The sequence below is a fragment of the Wolffia australiana genome, chromosome 7 (assembly GCF_029677425.1).
Source record: "Wolffia australiana isolate 7733 chromosome 7, ASM2967742v1".
NCBI lineage: Eukaryota > Viridiplantae > Streptophyta > Magnoliopsida > Alismatales > Araceae > Wolffia > Wolffia australiana.
This window is the reverse complement of record NC_135841.1, coordinates 1,966,545-1,985,686: the sequence shown is the minus strand read 5'-3', so window position 1 is coordinate 1,985,686 and position 19,142 is coordinate 1,966,545. Positions and strand designations below refer to the sequence as shown.

Here is a 19,142-nt window from a genome sequence, read left to right as displayed (position 1 = left end):
GTAATATAACTGACAAGCAAGGGGAACGATGTGCCTCATTGGTGGCATCGTTCGTAGTCAATGTCTTCGTCGATGCATGGGCTGGTGTGAGCAGGTAGGTGGAGGCGTGTCATTGATGGACACGTCTTGGCCCGACTGGCAGCAATGTTGCGGCGCAGGAGCGTGATGCCGGAGGTTGGAGGTGAGGACGAGGGGAGAGTGAGGGTCACGTGGTCGAAGCCATATGAGCAAATGGTCAAGGCTTGAAAGGCGCGTCCGTGTCAGCAAATTGGCGCGGTTGGAGCAGTTTTTTTGGACGACGTGGGTCGGCGCAGGGACAATGGAAATGCAGGCGGCAGTTGTCAGTGACTGCGGACAGGGGCTCTGAGGGCGTGACCAATGGTGCTAGCCGCTTGAACATAGCGACGATGAGTTCACCAGATTAGGACTCATCATAGGCAAAGTAGAGGTCGGTGGACAGGCACAACAACTGGTTGGAAACTCACCGACTAGCAACACTTCCAGGCGTCGAGCTGTTTTCTTTACCATTGATAGCGGGCCGCACAGGCAGCCATATTACAACTATCAACCGGAGAATGAATGCACGAGAGGACGTCAACTGTAAATGTTGTTGACCACATGCACGTTTAGAGCGTTGGGCAGTCCGGTCGATCGATGGGTGCCAAGTCGTGGCCAACGGTCGAGGCGGGCACGCAGGGTGCTGAGCAATGCTGGGGCGATCGAAGCCAATAGAGAGAGCCGGCCATTGGTGTGCCGACATGGTGAGAAGGGGGGACACGGGACGACCCCTGGGAGGCAGAAGCAATCTAGTTGCGACCTTCGGCAACGCTGCAGACAGGCCACTCGGTCGTACGGTTGATTGACATATGCAATAGGGTTTGCGTACGTCGGTCGTGTTGACCAGTCATAGAGAAGTTTGTGACGCGGGAGCCTCAACAATATGGTCTTCCGCGATGCGATCCGCGTTAACCGACAATGGAGTCGTGCGGGTTTGCGGCCGGGGAGTTTCACTGTCGTGCAACAAGGCGACGTCTGGACAGAAGTCCACGCGGGGCAGAACCTTGGTGCTAGTGGTCTGAACGCTGACAGGCGTAGGAGGCGGCTGGCGAAGGGTGGTGGAGCAGAGAGTCCCCTTTTCCTTCCTTATTCCTCTTCCATCTTCTCTTCCTCTTCCTCTTCCTCCTCTTCTCTTCTTCTTGGTGAGACCTGGACTATGGTAGCTGCCAAATTGAAAATCCAGATCTAAGAAAGAATGTGGGACCATCATGACCTTATATAGGGCCATGATGGGCCCCTTACAATGGGTCCAACAAGGGGAGTCCTATAAGAGACCCCCCTTTTACAACACAAATAAAGAAAATAGGAAATTAAACGATGTGAGAGTAAAACGATACGCACGGATACAAAAACATGATGATACTGATGCGTCACAAACACGACGATACGAACGGACACGACGATATGGACGACACAAATAAAAACACGATAAATTGGCGAATGAAGCAAGCAAGAGTCAGCGAGAAATTCAAATCAATCGATGGTGCACTCGTGCTTCTCGCCCGGGGTGTTAAACCCAGATTCTTTTCCATAGCCTTGGCATGCCGGTCGTGCGGTGCGCGAACCGGCGTTTTTTCGGTGACGACGATGACGGCTTCGATGATGTGGCGGCGATCCCTGACGGGTGCTCTCCATCAAATAGTTAAGAAGAACTGACTCCTTTAATCCAAAATATTATACAGTCAATACTTGACTTGATCTCTTACTTGATGAAACTGTTTCATCAAGGATCAACATACACAACATATGGTAATTATAAGGGGAACCGACGACTAATACAAAAAAGTCGTACTAATGTTAAGTCACTTATGAAAAATAATGTCACTATTACCTTGTCGTACTAACCCACGACTGACTCATATATATATGTTGAATGCTGTTAATGTCAATGGACCAATTAATATGAAAAAAATTGGAGAAAAAATCTGACTCCCCTTCTTCTGTTCTATTCACACAAATGGAGAAGACACATGGATTTCTATTTCATGAAGATACATATTTGTCAAGATACATATTAAAAATCAGATACATTACTCTATTTGAATCATAAGCATGTATTTCTATTTCTACGCTTAGTTTTGCAGAAAAATATGAAAGTATAGTGCTTTGAATGTACACAAAGATATTATGTGAATAATGTGATTTATCTTCTTGTATAGACTATCACGAATCATTTATTTTAGCATTGATGGTAAGAATGGTTCCTTTAAAATAACTCAATAAAAGGGTGCATTTTAAAATATTAATTTTCATTTAAAGTGTGAATTCTCACTTGAAACACTGGTCAAAATAGCTGAATATCAGAACAAGAAGGAAAGAGAGAAATAATTGAATTGAGGAATTGATTCAAAGTGTGAATTCTCACTTGTTGGATTTCATCAAAGTCATTGCTAAGCCTAATAGAGATATACCTGTGTGCACTTTATTGCACATCCAATCGAGGACATTGAATTTTTTAGAAACATACAAAGAGAGATCAAACAGAGTTCCCATTTAAAGAGTAAGAATTTTAGAGATGGTTATACACACTAATCAAGAAGAAGTCGTTTGTTGCATTTAATGATGGACATGCAATTACATATCAGTTCTTCACAGCAAGGACTTCTCAATAATAAAGGTATATGGAATAATTAATATGTCTGTAATCGAGATGCCTAGGATCATGCAATGCTATTTTCAGTAAAAAAGTTACTCTAGCTTAAGGTAAGTGAACATGACCTGTGATAATCAGATTAGGGTGCTAACCATAGCTCATCTAGAGCATACTCCATACAAGTAATCAAGGGAAGAGGCCCATACTGGGTACTTTCATGCATTCTGATATAACTGCAACAATGTCATAACCAGGCCTTATATGGAGCCTACTCTATATAATTAATCAAGTCATATTGCTGGTATTATACTGCAAGTGCAACATCTCGAGTTCTGGTACATATAAATTAGTCAATATGGATTCATCTCGTAAAGAGGGATACATAGAGTCTATAGAGTGTGTAATAGGATAGTTGATAAATATGTTCCTGTTGAATTTGTGGAACTTAGGCAGCTGAAGAGTATGTAGCAACTACTGATTGAAACAAAAGACATACAGCTTACAATGTATAAAAAACGATAATTGACCGATCCCTAAAAAATAGTTTAGATTTCCTCAGCGTTCCAACAACGAAAATGCCATTTAAATGATATAAGATTTACTCTCCAACAAATCACTTGTTGGAGAATAATCAACATAACTCACCCATTGATCTTGTTTCTGAATAAGTTTTTGCATAAAATCTCAAGAAGCAAAAATGATCAATTTTATAAAAGCAAAAATGATCAATTAGTATATAGAGCATTTTGCCTATCCCATTCCAAGTCACCTATTCTAAAACGATGTGTACAGAAGATCCTTCTGAATGAATACATAAATAATCTTGAATTCCTGGAAATCCTACTGAGATGTGTACAGAAGATCAGTTTTTCTTTCTGAAGCTTTGTTTAGCCCCTTACAGACGATCATAACTGAAGTGGAATTACAAAGAAACTCGCCAGCCGGCGTGGACCAATAGGGCTCTTAATAAGAGTAGATAGTAATAATCGGACACGTACCCCTTATACTCGTTAGAGAATATAATACGATTCAATATAAGTTTCAACATAGATAGGATTATACATAGATAGGATCCAGCGGTTAGGATTAGATCGAACCATAGCCATTATACTTGTTATAACCGCTATCATTAAAACAAATTAACTATATGGTATAACTATGAACCTTATAAATAAGAACCAATGTTAAGACATTTTTAACGATCAATGAGGATAGAAACATCTCAACGCTAACAAGATGGTCGATAACTGGGACATTCGCATCATTCTAGAACATTTCATTATGAACGTTGAAGTCGTCATCCGCGTCATCGTCTTATCGTCGTCGGTGACGGCGAAGACTGCCAGGAGAAGGTTTTTGGCGGCAGAGAGGAGAGTTTAAATTGGCGGCTTATTCTGAATTCTGTTGCTGGTGGCAGTCGGCGCGGAGCATGGAGGCGGTGGGGGAGGAAGAGATGGAACTCCTGCGAAGGCAATTGGAAGTAAGGCGATCTCTACTGCCTTGATTTCGTGTAAAATCTCGTTCCTGCGATCGAGTCCGAACTTGTTGAATTCGGTTTTTTTGTTGAATTCAGCTTCTCAACAGCGAGAACCAGCTCTTGCGGGCGCAAATGGCACGCTGTTCGCAGTGCTCGAAGGTTTGGTTTTCCTCTGTTATTTTAATTTTGTTATGATGAAGGTGAGTTTCGAAATTGAAATCGTGATGTTAGCGTTTCACTAGATTATAGATCTGTGCGATTTGCGTAAGTAGAAGTCAACATTCCTCTTAAGAGAAGAAGTGGCTCCCTTGGTAGGCGCTTAACTCCAACAATGTGTATACGTTTTCACCTCTTATTCACGAAAGAATGATGCCATTCATTATCATCTCATGGTCATCCCGGAGAATAGATTGAAAATTTTAGTTAATGTTGACTTTTTTCTTGCAGTTTTGCGCTCAGGGGAGTGGTGCTATCCGAGATAATGTTCGTTCTCAGGAGTGTGTTCTTGATCAGACTGATGAGTCTTCGGCAGATCTGGTTGGTCCTGTGAGTCTTGAAGCAATCTGGGGGCATTTCTTATGCGCGTACTGTCCAACTTGGGAATTCCTTTTGAATTAATTTCAGGCGAGGCCTAGAGCAAAAGATTCTGATGCCAGATCGCCAAACACTCCTGCAAAACAAGAGGCAACGGAAAAGTTCTCAGGTCAGCTGGTCCTTCTCTAGTTTCAATATTATTTTTGAAGAAAATAGAGTACGCCACCTGAGTACGGTGATCAACCTTCCTGACGTGCTATAATATTCCTAAAAGATCATGTTATTATATTCCTTGAAAAGAGCTTCTTGGCCCATTCTGACCACCTATTTTGTAATTGTTTTCATGATGGAAGTATGTTTTATTGTATCATGTAGTCATTTGTGATCGTCACCCATGATTAGCGTTCTATTCCTTGTTCAAAAATTTCGGGCGTGCACTTATATTTTGAATTGAATGTTTCTGTCAAATGTTTTCAAAAGTAAGGCGATTGATGAAGCTTTGGGATTAAGGGATTTAATTTCGGTATAATTGAGATAGTATTATCCGATTATTATGACAGTTAAAACATCAATCAGATAATGTCCTAGCTCTCAATGTATGCTTCCATCCAGTTTCAACAATTCAGTCACCTTAATGTATGGATCTATATTTTTTTTAATTATCACTTCACCGGCTGGTGTGAAATACATAAGCCCTTCCATGCTCTATCCTTCAGAAATTTTATGATTAGTGCCGCCGAATTTATATCTTAATCTCTCAGAATGAATAATCTTAAAAGGTTCAGAGTGTTTTTTATATTTCTGATTTCATTATTGGGAGGTTTAGGACGGAGGGTGCTGTGAAGGGAGGCCCTTAATGAAGAAATCGAAATTCTTACTTTCTCCAAAAAGCTTAAACTTCACTGTTAGTCTATATTGATGCAGGTTCTCTTTCGAGAAATATTGACAGCCACCCCAAGAGATTTGTTGCTCTAAAGCTCATGTATTTCGGCCCAAGGTACACATCTAAGTTCCTGTCTTGTTTCCTTGACGGTTGAGTTCATTTGAGATTTTTATAGACTTTGATGCCAAATGATGGATAAAAGATAATATTATCCTAAGAGCTAGCCCATGGCAATATTTAATTAGCAGAATTACTTTTTTTCCAGATTTTACGGGTTTGCATCAGAAGCACAACAAGACCCTACTGTGGAGGTTACGTACCCTGTATTATATATTTTTATGCTTATTTTAGCTTTGTCAGTTAAAAGGCTCTGGCTGAAAAACGGTTCAAAGTTCTTTGACAAGAAAATGAGTTGATGATGGCTTTCTTGAAGAAAAGTTTATGTTAGATCATAAGGCCCAAAATAACCCATGTATTACCGGGCCCATGTTTTATAAATGGGCCCGAGCAGAGTGGAATATGACCGTTGAGTCCAACGGTCATATACCTCCAACGGTCAATTAGCATTCTCTAAAAGGGGAACATTGTGTAGCATTAGAGTGTGGTTTTTTTGGTGAAAAAATAATATACGCATATTTATTCTTCCATAGCTGTCTTCCATTCTGCAGATGACATTGCTTCTGTCACATTCTTCGAAATAGATACTGTCATTAGGGCTTGAACCACCTAATTATACTCTGGAGAGAGCCGGGAGTAAGATAGATAATTGCTAACTGGATAGCGTTTAGTCTTCGTGCAGTTACGAATTCCCTTACTTATGGCAATGGACCAACCATCGTTTCCTGAGTCTTCTCCTCCTGCCGGCATAATTGTTGTACTTGAATCGTCGCATGGTCTATGAGGCTCCTCCTCCTCCTCAGGAGGACTTGGAGGAGTACTTATAGCCATGTCCTTATCATAAGTTTCTGACGCCGAGGAGAGGCTTTGCTGCATACTATCCAGTTCTTGCTCTGAAGATTCTAAGTACTCTTCTGATCGTTCCACAGGAGCATGAAACATTCGGATTTCGTCGAACCTCACGTCTGCAGTAACGAAGATCTTCCTGGAGTTTGGATGATAGCACTTAGGGCTCGAGTGTCTAGCTTTCCTGCATGATGAATTTGAACATATACAACACAGCCAAACACCTTGGCTGGGAGGTTAGTTCTAAAAGATAAATGTGGAAATTCAGCAGATAAAAGATCAATAGGAGCATGATAATTTAATGTTTTTGAGGCTGTCCTATTTATAAGATGAGTAGCTGTTGCGACTGCTTCAGCCCAATAGTTCTTGGGGCAATTCCCTTGAAATAAGAGAGCCCTGGCTGAAGACATTATATGGCCAATTTTTCTTTCAGCAAGTCCGTTTTGCTGAGGGGTATTGACACATGAGGATTGGTGAACTATCCCCTCTTCTTCCATGTAATCAGTTACTTTTCCACAAAAAAATTCTGTTGCATTATCTGATCTAAATATTCGTACTTTCTTTCCAAATTGTGTATTAATCATCTCACAAAATTTGATGATAACAGATGGAACTTCAGTCTTAGATTTCAGTAGATACACCCATGTATATATATCTAGAGAAATCATCTACAAATAAAATAAACCATTTGTGATGAGATAGTCCCATTGTGGAACAAGGTCCCCACACATCACTATGGATACAATCAAATGCAGATTGAGTTCTGTGATCTGAAACTGGAAAAGAAGATCGTTTGTGTTTTGCAAATTGACAACTTTCACAATGCAAATTATCAAAAATGATCCCCTTAAACAAATTCGGATGGGAATGTTTCAAAATGTGGAATGAGGGGTGTCCTAGTCTCCTATGCAGAAGATTGATCCGTTCTTCACTCTGGGCAGTATAAGTGGCTTTCTGCTTTTCTTCCTCCTCCAATCCATCTAGCAGGAGAAGACCTCCCCTCCTCTTAACAGATGAAATCCTCCGTCCGGTTTCCTTAAGACATAGGAAGCAAGAATCTGAGTCTAAGATAAATCGCCATCCAGTATCATTTACTAACTGAAGTAAGGACAATAAATTTGCTTTCAATTCAGGTACATGCAAAACATCTTTTAGTAATTTCCCTTTGATTTCAATTGATCCTCTTCCTACCACTTCTAATATTCCGCCATTGGCAGTAAAAACTCTGAGATTATTAGTTTCTAGCTCATAATTTTTAAATAGCATTTTGTGGGGTGACATATGGTCTGTCGCCCCAGAATCCAATATCCAAGAGACAGTAGTAGGTGTATTATTAGTAACAGTAGTGAAACTAAATTTCTTACCTGACTGTACGAGTGAAGTAGAGCCAAACTTCTGAATAATCTTGTGCACTTCCGACTGAATAAGTTTATGAATTTCACCTCCATCCTCCCCTTTCTTTGCAGCAGATAATTCCTCTCCTTCACTTGCTACATAGGCTTTCTTATGCTGCCCTGGATTCCACGTCCCTTTCCTGATCTGCTCTTCCTTCCAGGCTAACTTTCTGCAGTCCCTTTTTAGGTGGCCTGGTTTCCTACAATAACCACAAGTAAGTTCTGAGGAAGTACCTTCCTGCGGAGTGGACTTCTGTTGCTGAGAAGAAGAAATGGCAGCACTAAAGAAAAATGGTACTTGGGAAATGGGCCCACTCCCACCCGGAAAGAAACTAGTGGGAAGTCGATGGGTATTCACTGTAAAATATCACTCAGATGGGTCAGTGGCCAGGCACAAAGCTCGCTTGGTGGCACTCGGATATACACAGTCCTACGGCATCGACTACAACGAAACATTTGCTCCAGTTGCAAAGCTAAACACAGTTCGGGTTTTAATAGCTCTCGCCGCACTATTTAATTGGAAGCTCTATCAGTATGATGTGAAAAATGCCTTCTTACATGGGGAATTGAAAGAAGAAGTGTATATGGCACCTCCACCTGGATATTGTTTGAGTCAAAATTCAGGGGACGTATGTCATCTCAAGAAGTCCTTATATGGCCTGAAACAATCGCCAAGAGCGTGGTTTGGCAGATTCTCAACAGTAATGTTAGCAGTGGGGTTCTTCCAAAGTGAGGGAGATCACACATTGTTTATAAAGCATGGTAAGGATGGGAAGATTGCAATTTTAATTGTGTATGTGGACGACATCATCATCACTGGAGATGACCACACTGAAATTCAGAATCTGGAGAAACACCTTTCACTTTCCTTTGATATAAAGGCACTAGGTTTAATGACGTATTTCCTGGGAATTGAAGTGGCCTATTCTCGAGCAGGGATTGTACTTTCTCAGCACAAGTATATCCTTGATTTGTTAAAAGAAACCGGGAAGTTGGATTGTCGACCAGCAGCTACACCAGTAGATACTAATGTTAAGTTAAAAGCTGAACAGAATGAAAAAGACACACCAGTAAACAAGACTTCATTTCAACGTCTCATTGGCAAGCTACTTTATCTCAACCACACACGGCTGGATATTGCTTTCGCAGTCAACTCTCTCAGTCAATTCATGAATGATCCTCGGGAATCACATCAACATGCAGCAGATCGCATCCTAGCTTACCTGAAAGGGTCAATTGGACTTGGTCTATGTTTTAACAGAGGAAGTGAGCCGAGTGTGGTCCTCTACACGGATTCTGACTACGCCGGATCGTTTGAAGATAGCCGGTCTACATCTGGTCACTGCAGTTTCATAGGAGGGAATCTTGTCACATGGCGTAGTAAGAAGCAGAAGGAGGTCTCTTTATCAAGTGCAGAAGCTGAACTCCGAGCACTGAAGAAAGGAGTATGTGAAGGGATGTGGCTTAAGGGTATCTTGCAGGATTTGAAGGTTTTTTCAAAGGGATGACTCTATATTCTGATAGCAAATCAGCAATTGCTATGACAAAGAACCCAGTTCAACACGAAAGGACAAAGCATGCAAGGGTGGCACGACATTATATCAAACAAAGTATTGATGAGGGCTCCATTACACCTCATTACATTCCTTCTCTGGAGCAGGTTGCGGATATCTTCACCAAGGGGATCCCTGGTCCGCAGTTCCAAGTCTTGTTGTCCAAGTTGGGCATGATCAACATCTATACCCAACTTGAGGGGGGGTGTTAGATCATAAGGCCCAAAATAACCCATGTATTACTGGGCCCATGTTTTATAAATGGGCCCGAGCAGAGTGGAATATGACCGTTGAGTCCAACGGTCATATACCTCCAACGGTCAATTAGCATTCTCTAAAAGGGGAACATTGTGTAGCATTAGAGTGTGGTTTTTTTGGTGAAAAAATAATATACGCATATTTCTTCTTTCCACAAAATCTACCATCTCGACAGTGAAGAAATTACAGTTTACGTCTAGAAAATAATGATAATATTATCCTATCCAGTCAGGGATCACTTCCTCTTGCCAGACTTATTTGAGTAGCTTATTAAGTGAGCTCCTTTTTGTCATATCATGGCTGAGATGGGTAACATGACCTTCACGAGCTTGAAAAAAATATGTTTGGGTTTGTAGTTATAGAGAAAATAAATCAAGAACATGAAGGTTGGTCTTCTGTATGAAAAGGGTCTCATGCTAGGCCCTGTGGAAACACAAAATGCAACATTAGGGAACTTGTGTCTTATTAGATCTTACGTCAGACTTTATAAATAGGAAATGGGAAGGAAAATTTATTCTCCTTATTGGGCCTAACAAGAAGCGGATATAGTTGCCCATATAATATTGTGTATCTTATTGGTGACTGATACGATCTTTACAAGATGAATTAGCCAACCAGAACAAACGTGCGAGTCCTCGCACGTGTGAACCAGTTTAAAAGAAGAGGTAACCTGCGCGGGAGAGGGATTGCACATTTTCTTGGAAGTCTACCAGAACGAGGGATGGGCGGCATGCCGGAGGCTGGAGCAGCGGAGGGACCATACGCGGCTGGAGGGGACTCGCCCATTGAGGGCAGTCCATGTGCTATATTTCTCTTCATCCACCTTAGATTCATAAGACGTATTCATCTGGACCTTTGTACAGTTGTGACTGATTGGGATAATGAGCATGGATCATGGTTTTTGATTAATTCTTGGAATACAAGTTGAGTGTGATACCCCTGGTAGAGGAGGGATACCCCTGGTAGCCTGGGATGTGGTCTGTAGACCCGTGAAACAGGGAGGACTGGGTATTCTCCACCTGGAATCCATGAACCTGGCATTGCTTGCTAAATGGGTTGAATGGCTGGTGTCCTCGACGGAGGGGCTGGCCTTCGAGGTATTAAGAGACGTATATGACCCGCCGTTGGATTGGGAGAGGGGGTGGGCGCACCGGAGGGGGGAATCCCCCTTTTGGCGTAGTCTGAGGCAAGCCATTCCTCACATCCGGGATTTTTTTGACCCCCAGTTGGGGGACGGGGGAGGTTTCCAATTTTGGACTGATAATTGGACGAAGCACGGCCCCCTGAAGATGCAATTTCCAAGACTCTTTGCGCTGGCAAGGAACCCCAATATCGCCGTCAGTGAATGTTGGGAAGGGGCTTGGGTCCCTAACCTTCGTGGGACTTTATCGGAGGATCGTTTCATGGAGTTGTTGGGGATGGATGAGACCATCCTACCTCTCAGCCCCTCGGGAGCTTCCCGGGACGGGTGGGTATGGAGGGGGACGCCTTTCTCAGTAAAAGATGCATACTTGAAAATCCGAGGGGAAGCAAGGGACGACATCTCTACCGGTAATACATGCCATATCATAGTGAAGCAAAAACTCCCCCTAAAGGTGTGACTGTTTGGGTGGCTGCTGAGGAGGCGAAGACTGGTCACAGGGGTATACCGCAGGCGATGGGCACCGACGGAGCCCGTCTCATGCCCTATGTGTGGCGGGGGTGAGGAAGACTGCACACACCTCTTTTTCACATGTCCATTTCGTAGGGGAGTATGGGCATGGCAGCAGCTTCCCGGGGTGAATATTTCCTCAGCCACTGAGTTTTGGGCTTCATTCACGACTGGTAGATACCGGAGCAGCACTGACTGGGGGAGAATACTGGCAGTACTTTGGGCGATATGGATGCATCGAAATGATTTGGTGTTCAAGGGAGGGACGGCATCGGTAGAAAACATCATCTCGGATGTTGCGGTTTTAATATATTTTTGGGGGTTGGGGGGGTAGAGGGAAGGCCTTATGTGGTCAAGCCTGTAAATGATGTGTACATATTGTTTGCTTTTTTTAATGGAACAGGTGGTCCACCGGTTTCCGGGTGGGCTGCCCTACTTTTCTTTCAAAAAAAAAACAAGTTGAGTGTATCAGTGATGTATACTTTTGATAGAATTGCTCACAAATAGATATTTCTTAAAAGAGCTTTAAGCTTGTCATATCTATCAGATGCGCCTATTACCATAGCTACCTGTTTTTAGACCTGCCAAATTTGTCAAAACTGCCCAGACATGTACTCTTTTTCTATTTTGTGTTAGAGATATCTATAAATCCTTGGACACACTTGAAAATATTTTTTTGTTGTGAGAAGTTTCTCTTATTGAGATGTTTGTTGGAGCGTACTCTAGTTCTTCTGGGTTCATTAGTTGAAGTAGTTGGTTTTGAGGACTCAAAGCTTAGTTCCTAGTTTTACATTTCGAACGTATTCCAGAATCAAGTATTCAAAGATTCAGATTTGTCAACTCAAGATCAAACTTTTTAACTGCGCCTGCAATAAGGGTGTGCAAGAAAAGTAGGAAATTGATACGCTAATGTATCTGGTACGATCCCGTTTCGAGACCGTATCTTGTGCAATGGAATTCGCCCAAATCGTAATACAATTTCAAGATTGTCGTCCAAAGGAGAGTGGAGAGGATGAGAGGTTCCCGGGGTAAGAGAAGAACGGGAATGGTCGTGGAAGGCCGACCTGAGGGGGTAGGGATCGGCCGGGGACGAGCCGCCTGAAGACGCGGTGAGGGAGAGGCGGTCACGATGACGGGGACCGTAGAGAAGGATAGAGCTTGGGCAAGAAGAGAGGAGGGAGGGGAACACAATAACTCAATATCAACTTCTAGTCTGCCCTCCCTCTATTTAAAAGACATAAAACGAACATGACGAGAATGCCCCCCCACGAGGGCTGGGGATCCTATCAGTATCGAATGGTAAGAATTCAGATAGATTTGACTTACAGTTTGTGCCTCCCTCTTCTTTGCTTCGTTTAACACGAACCTCTACGACGTCGTCTTCGTGCTCCTCAGCAACCAAGAATTCCCAATGAACCTCTAGCCGAATGCAGCTGCAGCTCCTCCGGGAAATCCCGCTACAAGAATACCAAAATCCTCTGTCCCCCCTTCTTCCGGCCCCTTCACCTTTATTAATACTATTTCTTTATTTCCTCCCTGCACTACCATTCAAGAAGAAGGTAGTTATTTTGCCAGCTCAGCTCCAGCTGGCCTACTGACTTTCTGTCCTTGCTTCTTTCTCCTTTCATATACTCTTATAGGGATCGTATCAGAAATTAATGCGAGTTGCTGGAAAAAGTGCACTCTAGAAGCGCACATAATATTATATATCCAATCGGCGACTTATACTTTTGATGGGATTTCTGACAAATAGATATTGCACACATAATGTGGGTTCTAAAGGACATTAAGGTCTTAGCTTAGGAGAGCTTTACTGGAAAATCCTTGTGTATTCCCTTCTCCATTTATGAAGTGTGTTTCCTTCTGCATCCAATCGTCCCTTACCCCATTTTAACATATTGAAGAAGACAAAACTAGTCCTTAGGGAGTCTTATTTGGGAAACACATGAAGCGATATGGATAGATTTTGTATAAGTAAGTTATCTTTTGTGGAAGGCAAATCATAGATCTCAAATTCAAAATACACTAAGGAAATAAGATGCTACTCCTTTATGCTTCAGTGTGGAGGAAAGTCATTTAGCTTTTTCCTGACCATTGGTCACACTCTTTGTAGTGCACTAACTTCTATGGCTTTAACTAACCATGAAATCCAATTTTTAAGCATTGAGAGTAATATCATTTAATATCAGATGCGTACCTAATTTCCAAACTGTGCCAAGGTTAATGATTCTTTTTTTTGAATTAAAGGTTAGTGATGATGTAACTTATATATTTAAAGTCCAAGGGTGAAGCTATTGAAGCACCCACTGACTTAAAGTCACAGAAGGCTCAATGCGATCAATGAGGAAATATCATACTCCGCTCTTTTTGGACAAACATTCAAATGGTTCGATCAGATCATATGCTGCTTCTACAATCACCTTGGCGTATTAGATTCTGCCAAACCTGCATAGATGGTATCTTCAACTCCTTGTTATGACCTTGTGGGGCTGCATGGACTTGATGAGAAAGCTAGGTCGTCTGTGTGCTCTCCAGTCCAGGTAGAAGCCTAATATGCTTTTTCTCCCTCTTTGCGACCTTTCTTTTTCTGTTCCCGTCATCTTTGACTTGGGCCAAGGTCCATGCTCTAACGAGCGTAGAGGATTGTGGGTTTCCAAGAAGGCCCTTCCTGGTTGACATTTAGCGAGAAGTCCAGTGCTGCCAAAGAGCTTGGTGTTGACCCTGTTGGGTGCAACATGGTTACCTTCCTTGGGAACTATGGTTTGAAGCGTGTTAATAGATCACATCTATTCCTTCTTCCAAAATGTCAAGGGGCGGCTCGGGTCGGCGATTTTGGACCGAAATCACTGTCGAACTCCATCTATCTCATGTAGGGAAGAGTTTTGGCAAAAAAATTACGAGAAGTGGTCAGAGACCTTGTCAGTCCTTTTCAGTTGGCATTCCTCCTAGGCAGACAGCTGGTGGCCGGAGCAGTAGTGGCAGGGGAAATACTAGCGGCATGGAAGAGAAAGGGAATCAGAGGCTTCATTTGTAAGGTGGATTTTGCGAGAGAAAGGGACACTCTCGACTGGTATTTTCTGTGGGCCTTTACGAGGCAGAGGGGATTTCCCACCAAGTGGGTGTCCCGGGTATGGCGATGTATTACTTCCCACACTTATTCCATGTTTGTGAATGGTCGAGCAGAGGGAGGCTGGATCCATCCTCAAACTGGGGTCAGACAAGGCTGTCCATTGACCCCCATTACTCTTCGGCCTAGCAGTGGATGCCCTATTTATATGTACAACCAATGCATGTTTGGCACGGCTTTCCTGTGGGGATTTCAGATGGCGAGCTACCAGTAAGTATTCCATTACTTCAGTATGTAAACGACGCCACGCTGTTTATAAGGCTCTATGGAAGAGGCCAAAAAGGTCTCCACACTCTTGAATCTTTTTGTAGATTTTACAGCTTTACAGATAGATGAAGCCAAATCTGTATTTGTAGGCTTCGAGCTATCTCCAGAGAAGGAGGTACAATGCTCCAGGGCTCTACGGATGCCTATTGGGACATTGCCCATGGAATATCTGGGACTGCCATTGATGAGGGGAACGCTGATGAATATAGATTGTCAACCCGTGATAGAAAATGTGGAGTGGAAGCTGGGGGAATGGCAGAGCCGAGTGCTGTCGAAGGGAGGCCTTCTGGTATTGCAATGATCAGTGCTCTCGACGATTCTGATATTTTACCTATCAGTCTTCAAGCTACCCAAGGGTATCAGCTGGAAACCTCAATGTGGAGATTCTTTGGGATGACCACGGGTCAGGAAATGGCAGAAAGGTGGCTGGGGGTCCCACACCTGCTGGCCATGAATTCGGCGTTGCTGACAAAATGGGTGAGCATGATTATGGGGACTAAGGAGGATTTGATCACAAAGTTCTTGAGAGATGGCTATGTTACAGATATGAACTGAGAGTGATGCGAGATCCCAATCAGAGGGACATCTGCAACTATTCCCTTTTACACGGAATCCTCAGGCGTCGGTTAGGGACTGCTGGGAAGGCGCATGGAGTTCGGTCTGGGGGGGCTGTTCTTTTGGACCGGCGGGTGGAAAATTGGTTGAACATGCAGTAGCTACTCATACCTTGGCAACCTTTGAGTAGGTCTATGAATGTTTGGGTGTGGAGGGGTACGACATTTTCAGTTCGGGAAGTTTACAATAAGATCCAAGAGAGATGGATGGAGGAAACACTGGTAACCCACATCTGCTGACTTCTTTAGAAGCAAAAATTCCCACTAAATGTGTGGATCTCGGATGGCTGTTCTTGAGGCAATGGTTAATGACACGAGTCATCTGGAAGCAACTGATCCCAATGACCCCAACAGTGTGCCCTATATGTACACATGGCGAGAAAGACTGCTCCCATCTCTTTTTTTTAGTGTTCATTTGCTTGGGGACTATGGGGAACACTGAAGCTCATGGCAGTGGATGAGGATTCCGACGAGGCCTGCTTGGCCTCCATTAGGAGAGGCGCTTGCAGAGGACCTATGGAGCGTGGAAGACTCCTTGCAGTGTTGTGGGCAATATGGCTCCATTGTAATGAGGTTGTATTCCAAGGGTGGGCAGTCTCGATGGACAGTTCCGCAAATGATGTTTAGAAATTTATGTCATACTGATGTCACTGGGGGGTGATGAGTGGTAGGAGGTGATGGGAGGTTGAGGGTTTCTTTGGTCATTCATGTATTTCAAACTTTAGAATATTCAGCTTCGGATTGATCATCAACGAGGCGATCATTTCATGTGATCTTCTCTCTTTTTCTTAAAGAAAAACATGGTTACCTTCCTTCGACATGGTAATGATACGACCCCGACATATCTAGGTTTCTTTCTTCATTTAGCCCAATAGGGGCATTTAGGTCATTTGGACCTTTGTAATCTCTTTAAATAGAACAGCCCTCCCTTAAGGAGGGCATCCAAGAAGTATCACAAGAATGTGTTTGGCTCCCTCCGGCGACGTACATTCCGCCGGACCCCTCTCGTAGGCGACGTCCACTCCGCCTGCCCCCACTCTGCCGTTGTCCATCCCGGCACGCCGACGACCATCCCGGCGTCTCCCCCCCCTCTTTCCCTTCCCGTCTTCTCCCCGATACAAACCAGTAGGTTCGTATCAATTGGTATCAGAGCCGTTTTCCTGGAGGGCATGGAGTCACGCCTTCAGTACCTGGAAGAGCAGGCTATGGAGTCGTGCCTTCAGCGCATGGAAGAGCAGCTTGAGCGGGTGCTCCTTCTGGTGGAGCTTCGACTCCGGACTCCATCACTCGAGCCGGCACCGCCCTTGCGCGAGATCGGCCACCGGCTCTTCATCAGGAGCAACCTCCGGTGGTTCCTCCTCCACCGTCCGATCCACCACCGCCACTCCCTCAGGAGCCACCGGCTGTGCCGCCGCCTCCACCATCCGATCCTTCCCCACCGACCGTGCTACCCATGGGCAGCACAGACAAGCAGCTGCCGATGGCAGCGGCTGAGACGGCAGCCGCCCCGACAGCAGCCGCCCTGACGGCAGTGGCCGCGACAGCAGCCACCCCGACGGCAGCGGTCGCGACTGCAGCCGCCCCGATGGTTGCAACCCCGATGGCTGCCACGACGGTGGCGACCCCGACGGCTGCAGCCCTGACGGACGCGGTCCTGACGGACGCGGCCCTGACGGACGCGGCCCTGACGGACGCGGCCCTGACGGACGCGGCCCTGACGGACGCGGCCCTGACGGACGCCGGCCAGCGGATCACCGCCCTGGGCCCGTCCTAGGGACCCTTCGACCCGGGAGGAGCGGTGATCGCCACAGCTGTGGGCTCCGAGGGAGGAGCCGCCGCCGCCCAGGGCATTGGAGGCGGAGGCGCCACTGCCCAGCCGGGCGCCGCCTATGGCCCGCCCTGGAGATCCTTCAACCCCGGGGGAGCGGCGGTCGCCGCGATGCCGGCGCCGTGGGCTCCACGGGTGGAGCCGGCGCCACCCCGACGGCCGCCGCCCCCAGGCTCGCCCTGGGGGGCCCTCGACCAGGGCGTCTGCCCTAGGGCGAGTCGGGCCCGGGGTTGGGCCAGTCCGGCCCGGGCGACCGCGGCCCGAACGGCCTCCACTGTGGCCCGATCGCCAGCCACCGCCGGCCCCGACAGCCGCCCCAATGGCTATCTCCCCACGGGCCGCCACCCCGACAGCTGCGGCCCTGATGGACACAGCCATGACGGCCGCCACCCCAAGGGTCACCGCTCTGGACCGCCCTGGGAACACTTCGACCCAGGGGAAACGGCGAGCACCGCCGCATGGGCGCCACGAGTGGAGCCACCGTCCCGGGGGCGCCAAGGGGGGAGCCACCGCTGCCATGTGCTGCCGGCGGAGCCGCCGCAGCCGTTGTTGCCGCGGGCGGAGCCGCCGCCGCCCCGATGGCCGCCACCCCAGGCTCGCCCTGGGTGCCCCTCAAGCAGGGCGTCTGCTCTAGGGTGAGTTGGGCCCCGAGGGTGGGCCAGTCCGGCCCGACCCGCTGCAAGAAGGCCCGCCAGCGTGAGCTAGCGGGCCTGCTCCATGGAGAAACGGGCCGGACACAGGTTTCCCTTTCCCGGCCTGCCCGACCCTCCCTCTAACGGGCCAGTTGGGGTAGGTGGCTCAAAAAACGGCCCAATACAGGGTCTCTCCCCAAAACAGGCCCGCCTGGGCTTCAATGGACTCCAACTTCTGTCCTAAAGAGGCCACGGAACGGCCCCCACTGGGCCTCATCAGGCCCATTTGTGGCAGCATGGCCAAGGGTCCAGCACCGCATGAATGGGCGAAGTGTTCCTGGCGCCGGCGACCGCCCAACACGAGCAGTGCTGCACAGGCTTCCGCCTCACGCCACTGCTTCCACCATGGCCGCCGCCTCCGCTATGACCGCCATTTCCCAGACAGCGCTGCCGCCTTCGCTATGACTGCCGCTCCCTCGGGATCGTTTCAGTCAAACTTAATGAAGCTCTTCATATGGTGATTGTCACGCGGCTAAATTTGGGGGGGTCGAATTCACAGTTTAACAGCATGCCGGCGTTGATCTTGATCACCAAGTCAAGCAGCCTTTGCAATCACAACGTAACTCTTTGGGTATATTAGAGTTGAGAAGTAGTGGGGCCAGCCCCTCAAGAGGGAACACTGTACACTATATTGCCACAAGAATTTATAGAGTCGGCTGCGCCAGGCCACATGCCAGTGCGGTCATGGTAATCTGGCACTTGGTCATTACATCAGCAATGGCGGGAAGGCACCACACCTAACCAGCGGGGCGTCTCCCCTGACCCGCGGCTGGAATGTCGATTCCAATGCTCTGCACCCACAGAGTGTGCACCCGGGTCAACCCTGCCAAATGCACCTGTGGGACTTGGGCATAGGATAAGCTCCAATGCCTCCTGATCTGGCACCCTCTGTGCCGCCTCCGGAGGCTGTGGTACCAAGCACAATATCTCCCTGGCCCCCATCGGCACCATCCCTGGTTCGCCAATGCTTCCCGCAAGATCGGTATCGAGTCTGTGTAAGTGGTCGCCTAGGACCAGGACCGGCATCGCCGCCCAAAAATTGCATGCAGGACACGTGCATGCCTGCCGTCAGTTGTGGCAGGCCAGGCTCTACTGGCACTAACCAGGCACGTGTGCAGACCTGCAGCGTGTGCAGCACAATGTTGATCGCCACTGACGCCAAGAGTGTGCATAAAATTGCAGCTCTTATGGACTAGTAGTAAAACACCTTGTCAGTGTGGGGCGTCACTGGGAGCGCGCCTAGATGGCACC

At 46.4% G+C, this 19,142-nt stretch overlaps 1 protein-coding gene across 2 annotated transcripts in view; it reads left to right on the top strand.

The window, feature by feature from the left end:
* Positions 1-4,028: 4,028 nt before the first annotated feature.
* Positions 4,029-19,142, top strand: part of LOC144705259 (Pseudouridine synthase family protein) — a 60,589-nt gene continuing 45,475 nt past the window's right edge. Inside the window, exons 1-6 of one of the 2 annotated variants that reach the window (XM_078577846.1) lie at positions 4,029-4,130; positions 4,224-4,286; positions 4,575-4,673; positions 4,752-4,830; positions 5,586-5,658; positions 5,810-5,855. In XM_078577846.1, the coding sequence (XP_078433972.1) occupies positions 4,080-4,130; positions 4,224-4,286; positions 4,575-4,673; positions 4,752-4,830; positions 5,586-5,658; positions 5,810-5,855 (411 nt within the window). In that variant the 5' untranslated portion in view covers positions 4,029-4,079. The remainder of the gene's footprint in view (positions 4,131-4,223; positions 4,287-4,574; positions 4,674-4,751; positions 4,831-5,585; positions 5,659-5,809; positions 5,856-19,142) is intronic. The other variant, XM_078577847.1, reaches the window with a different exon arrangement.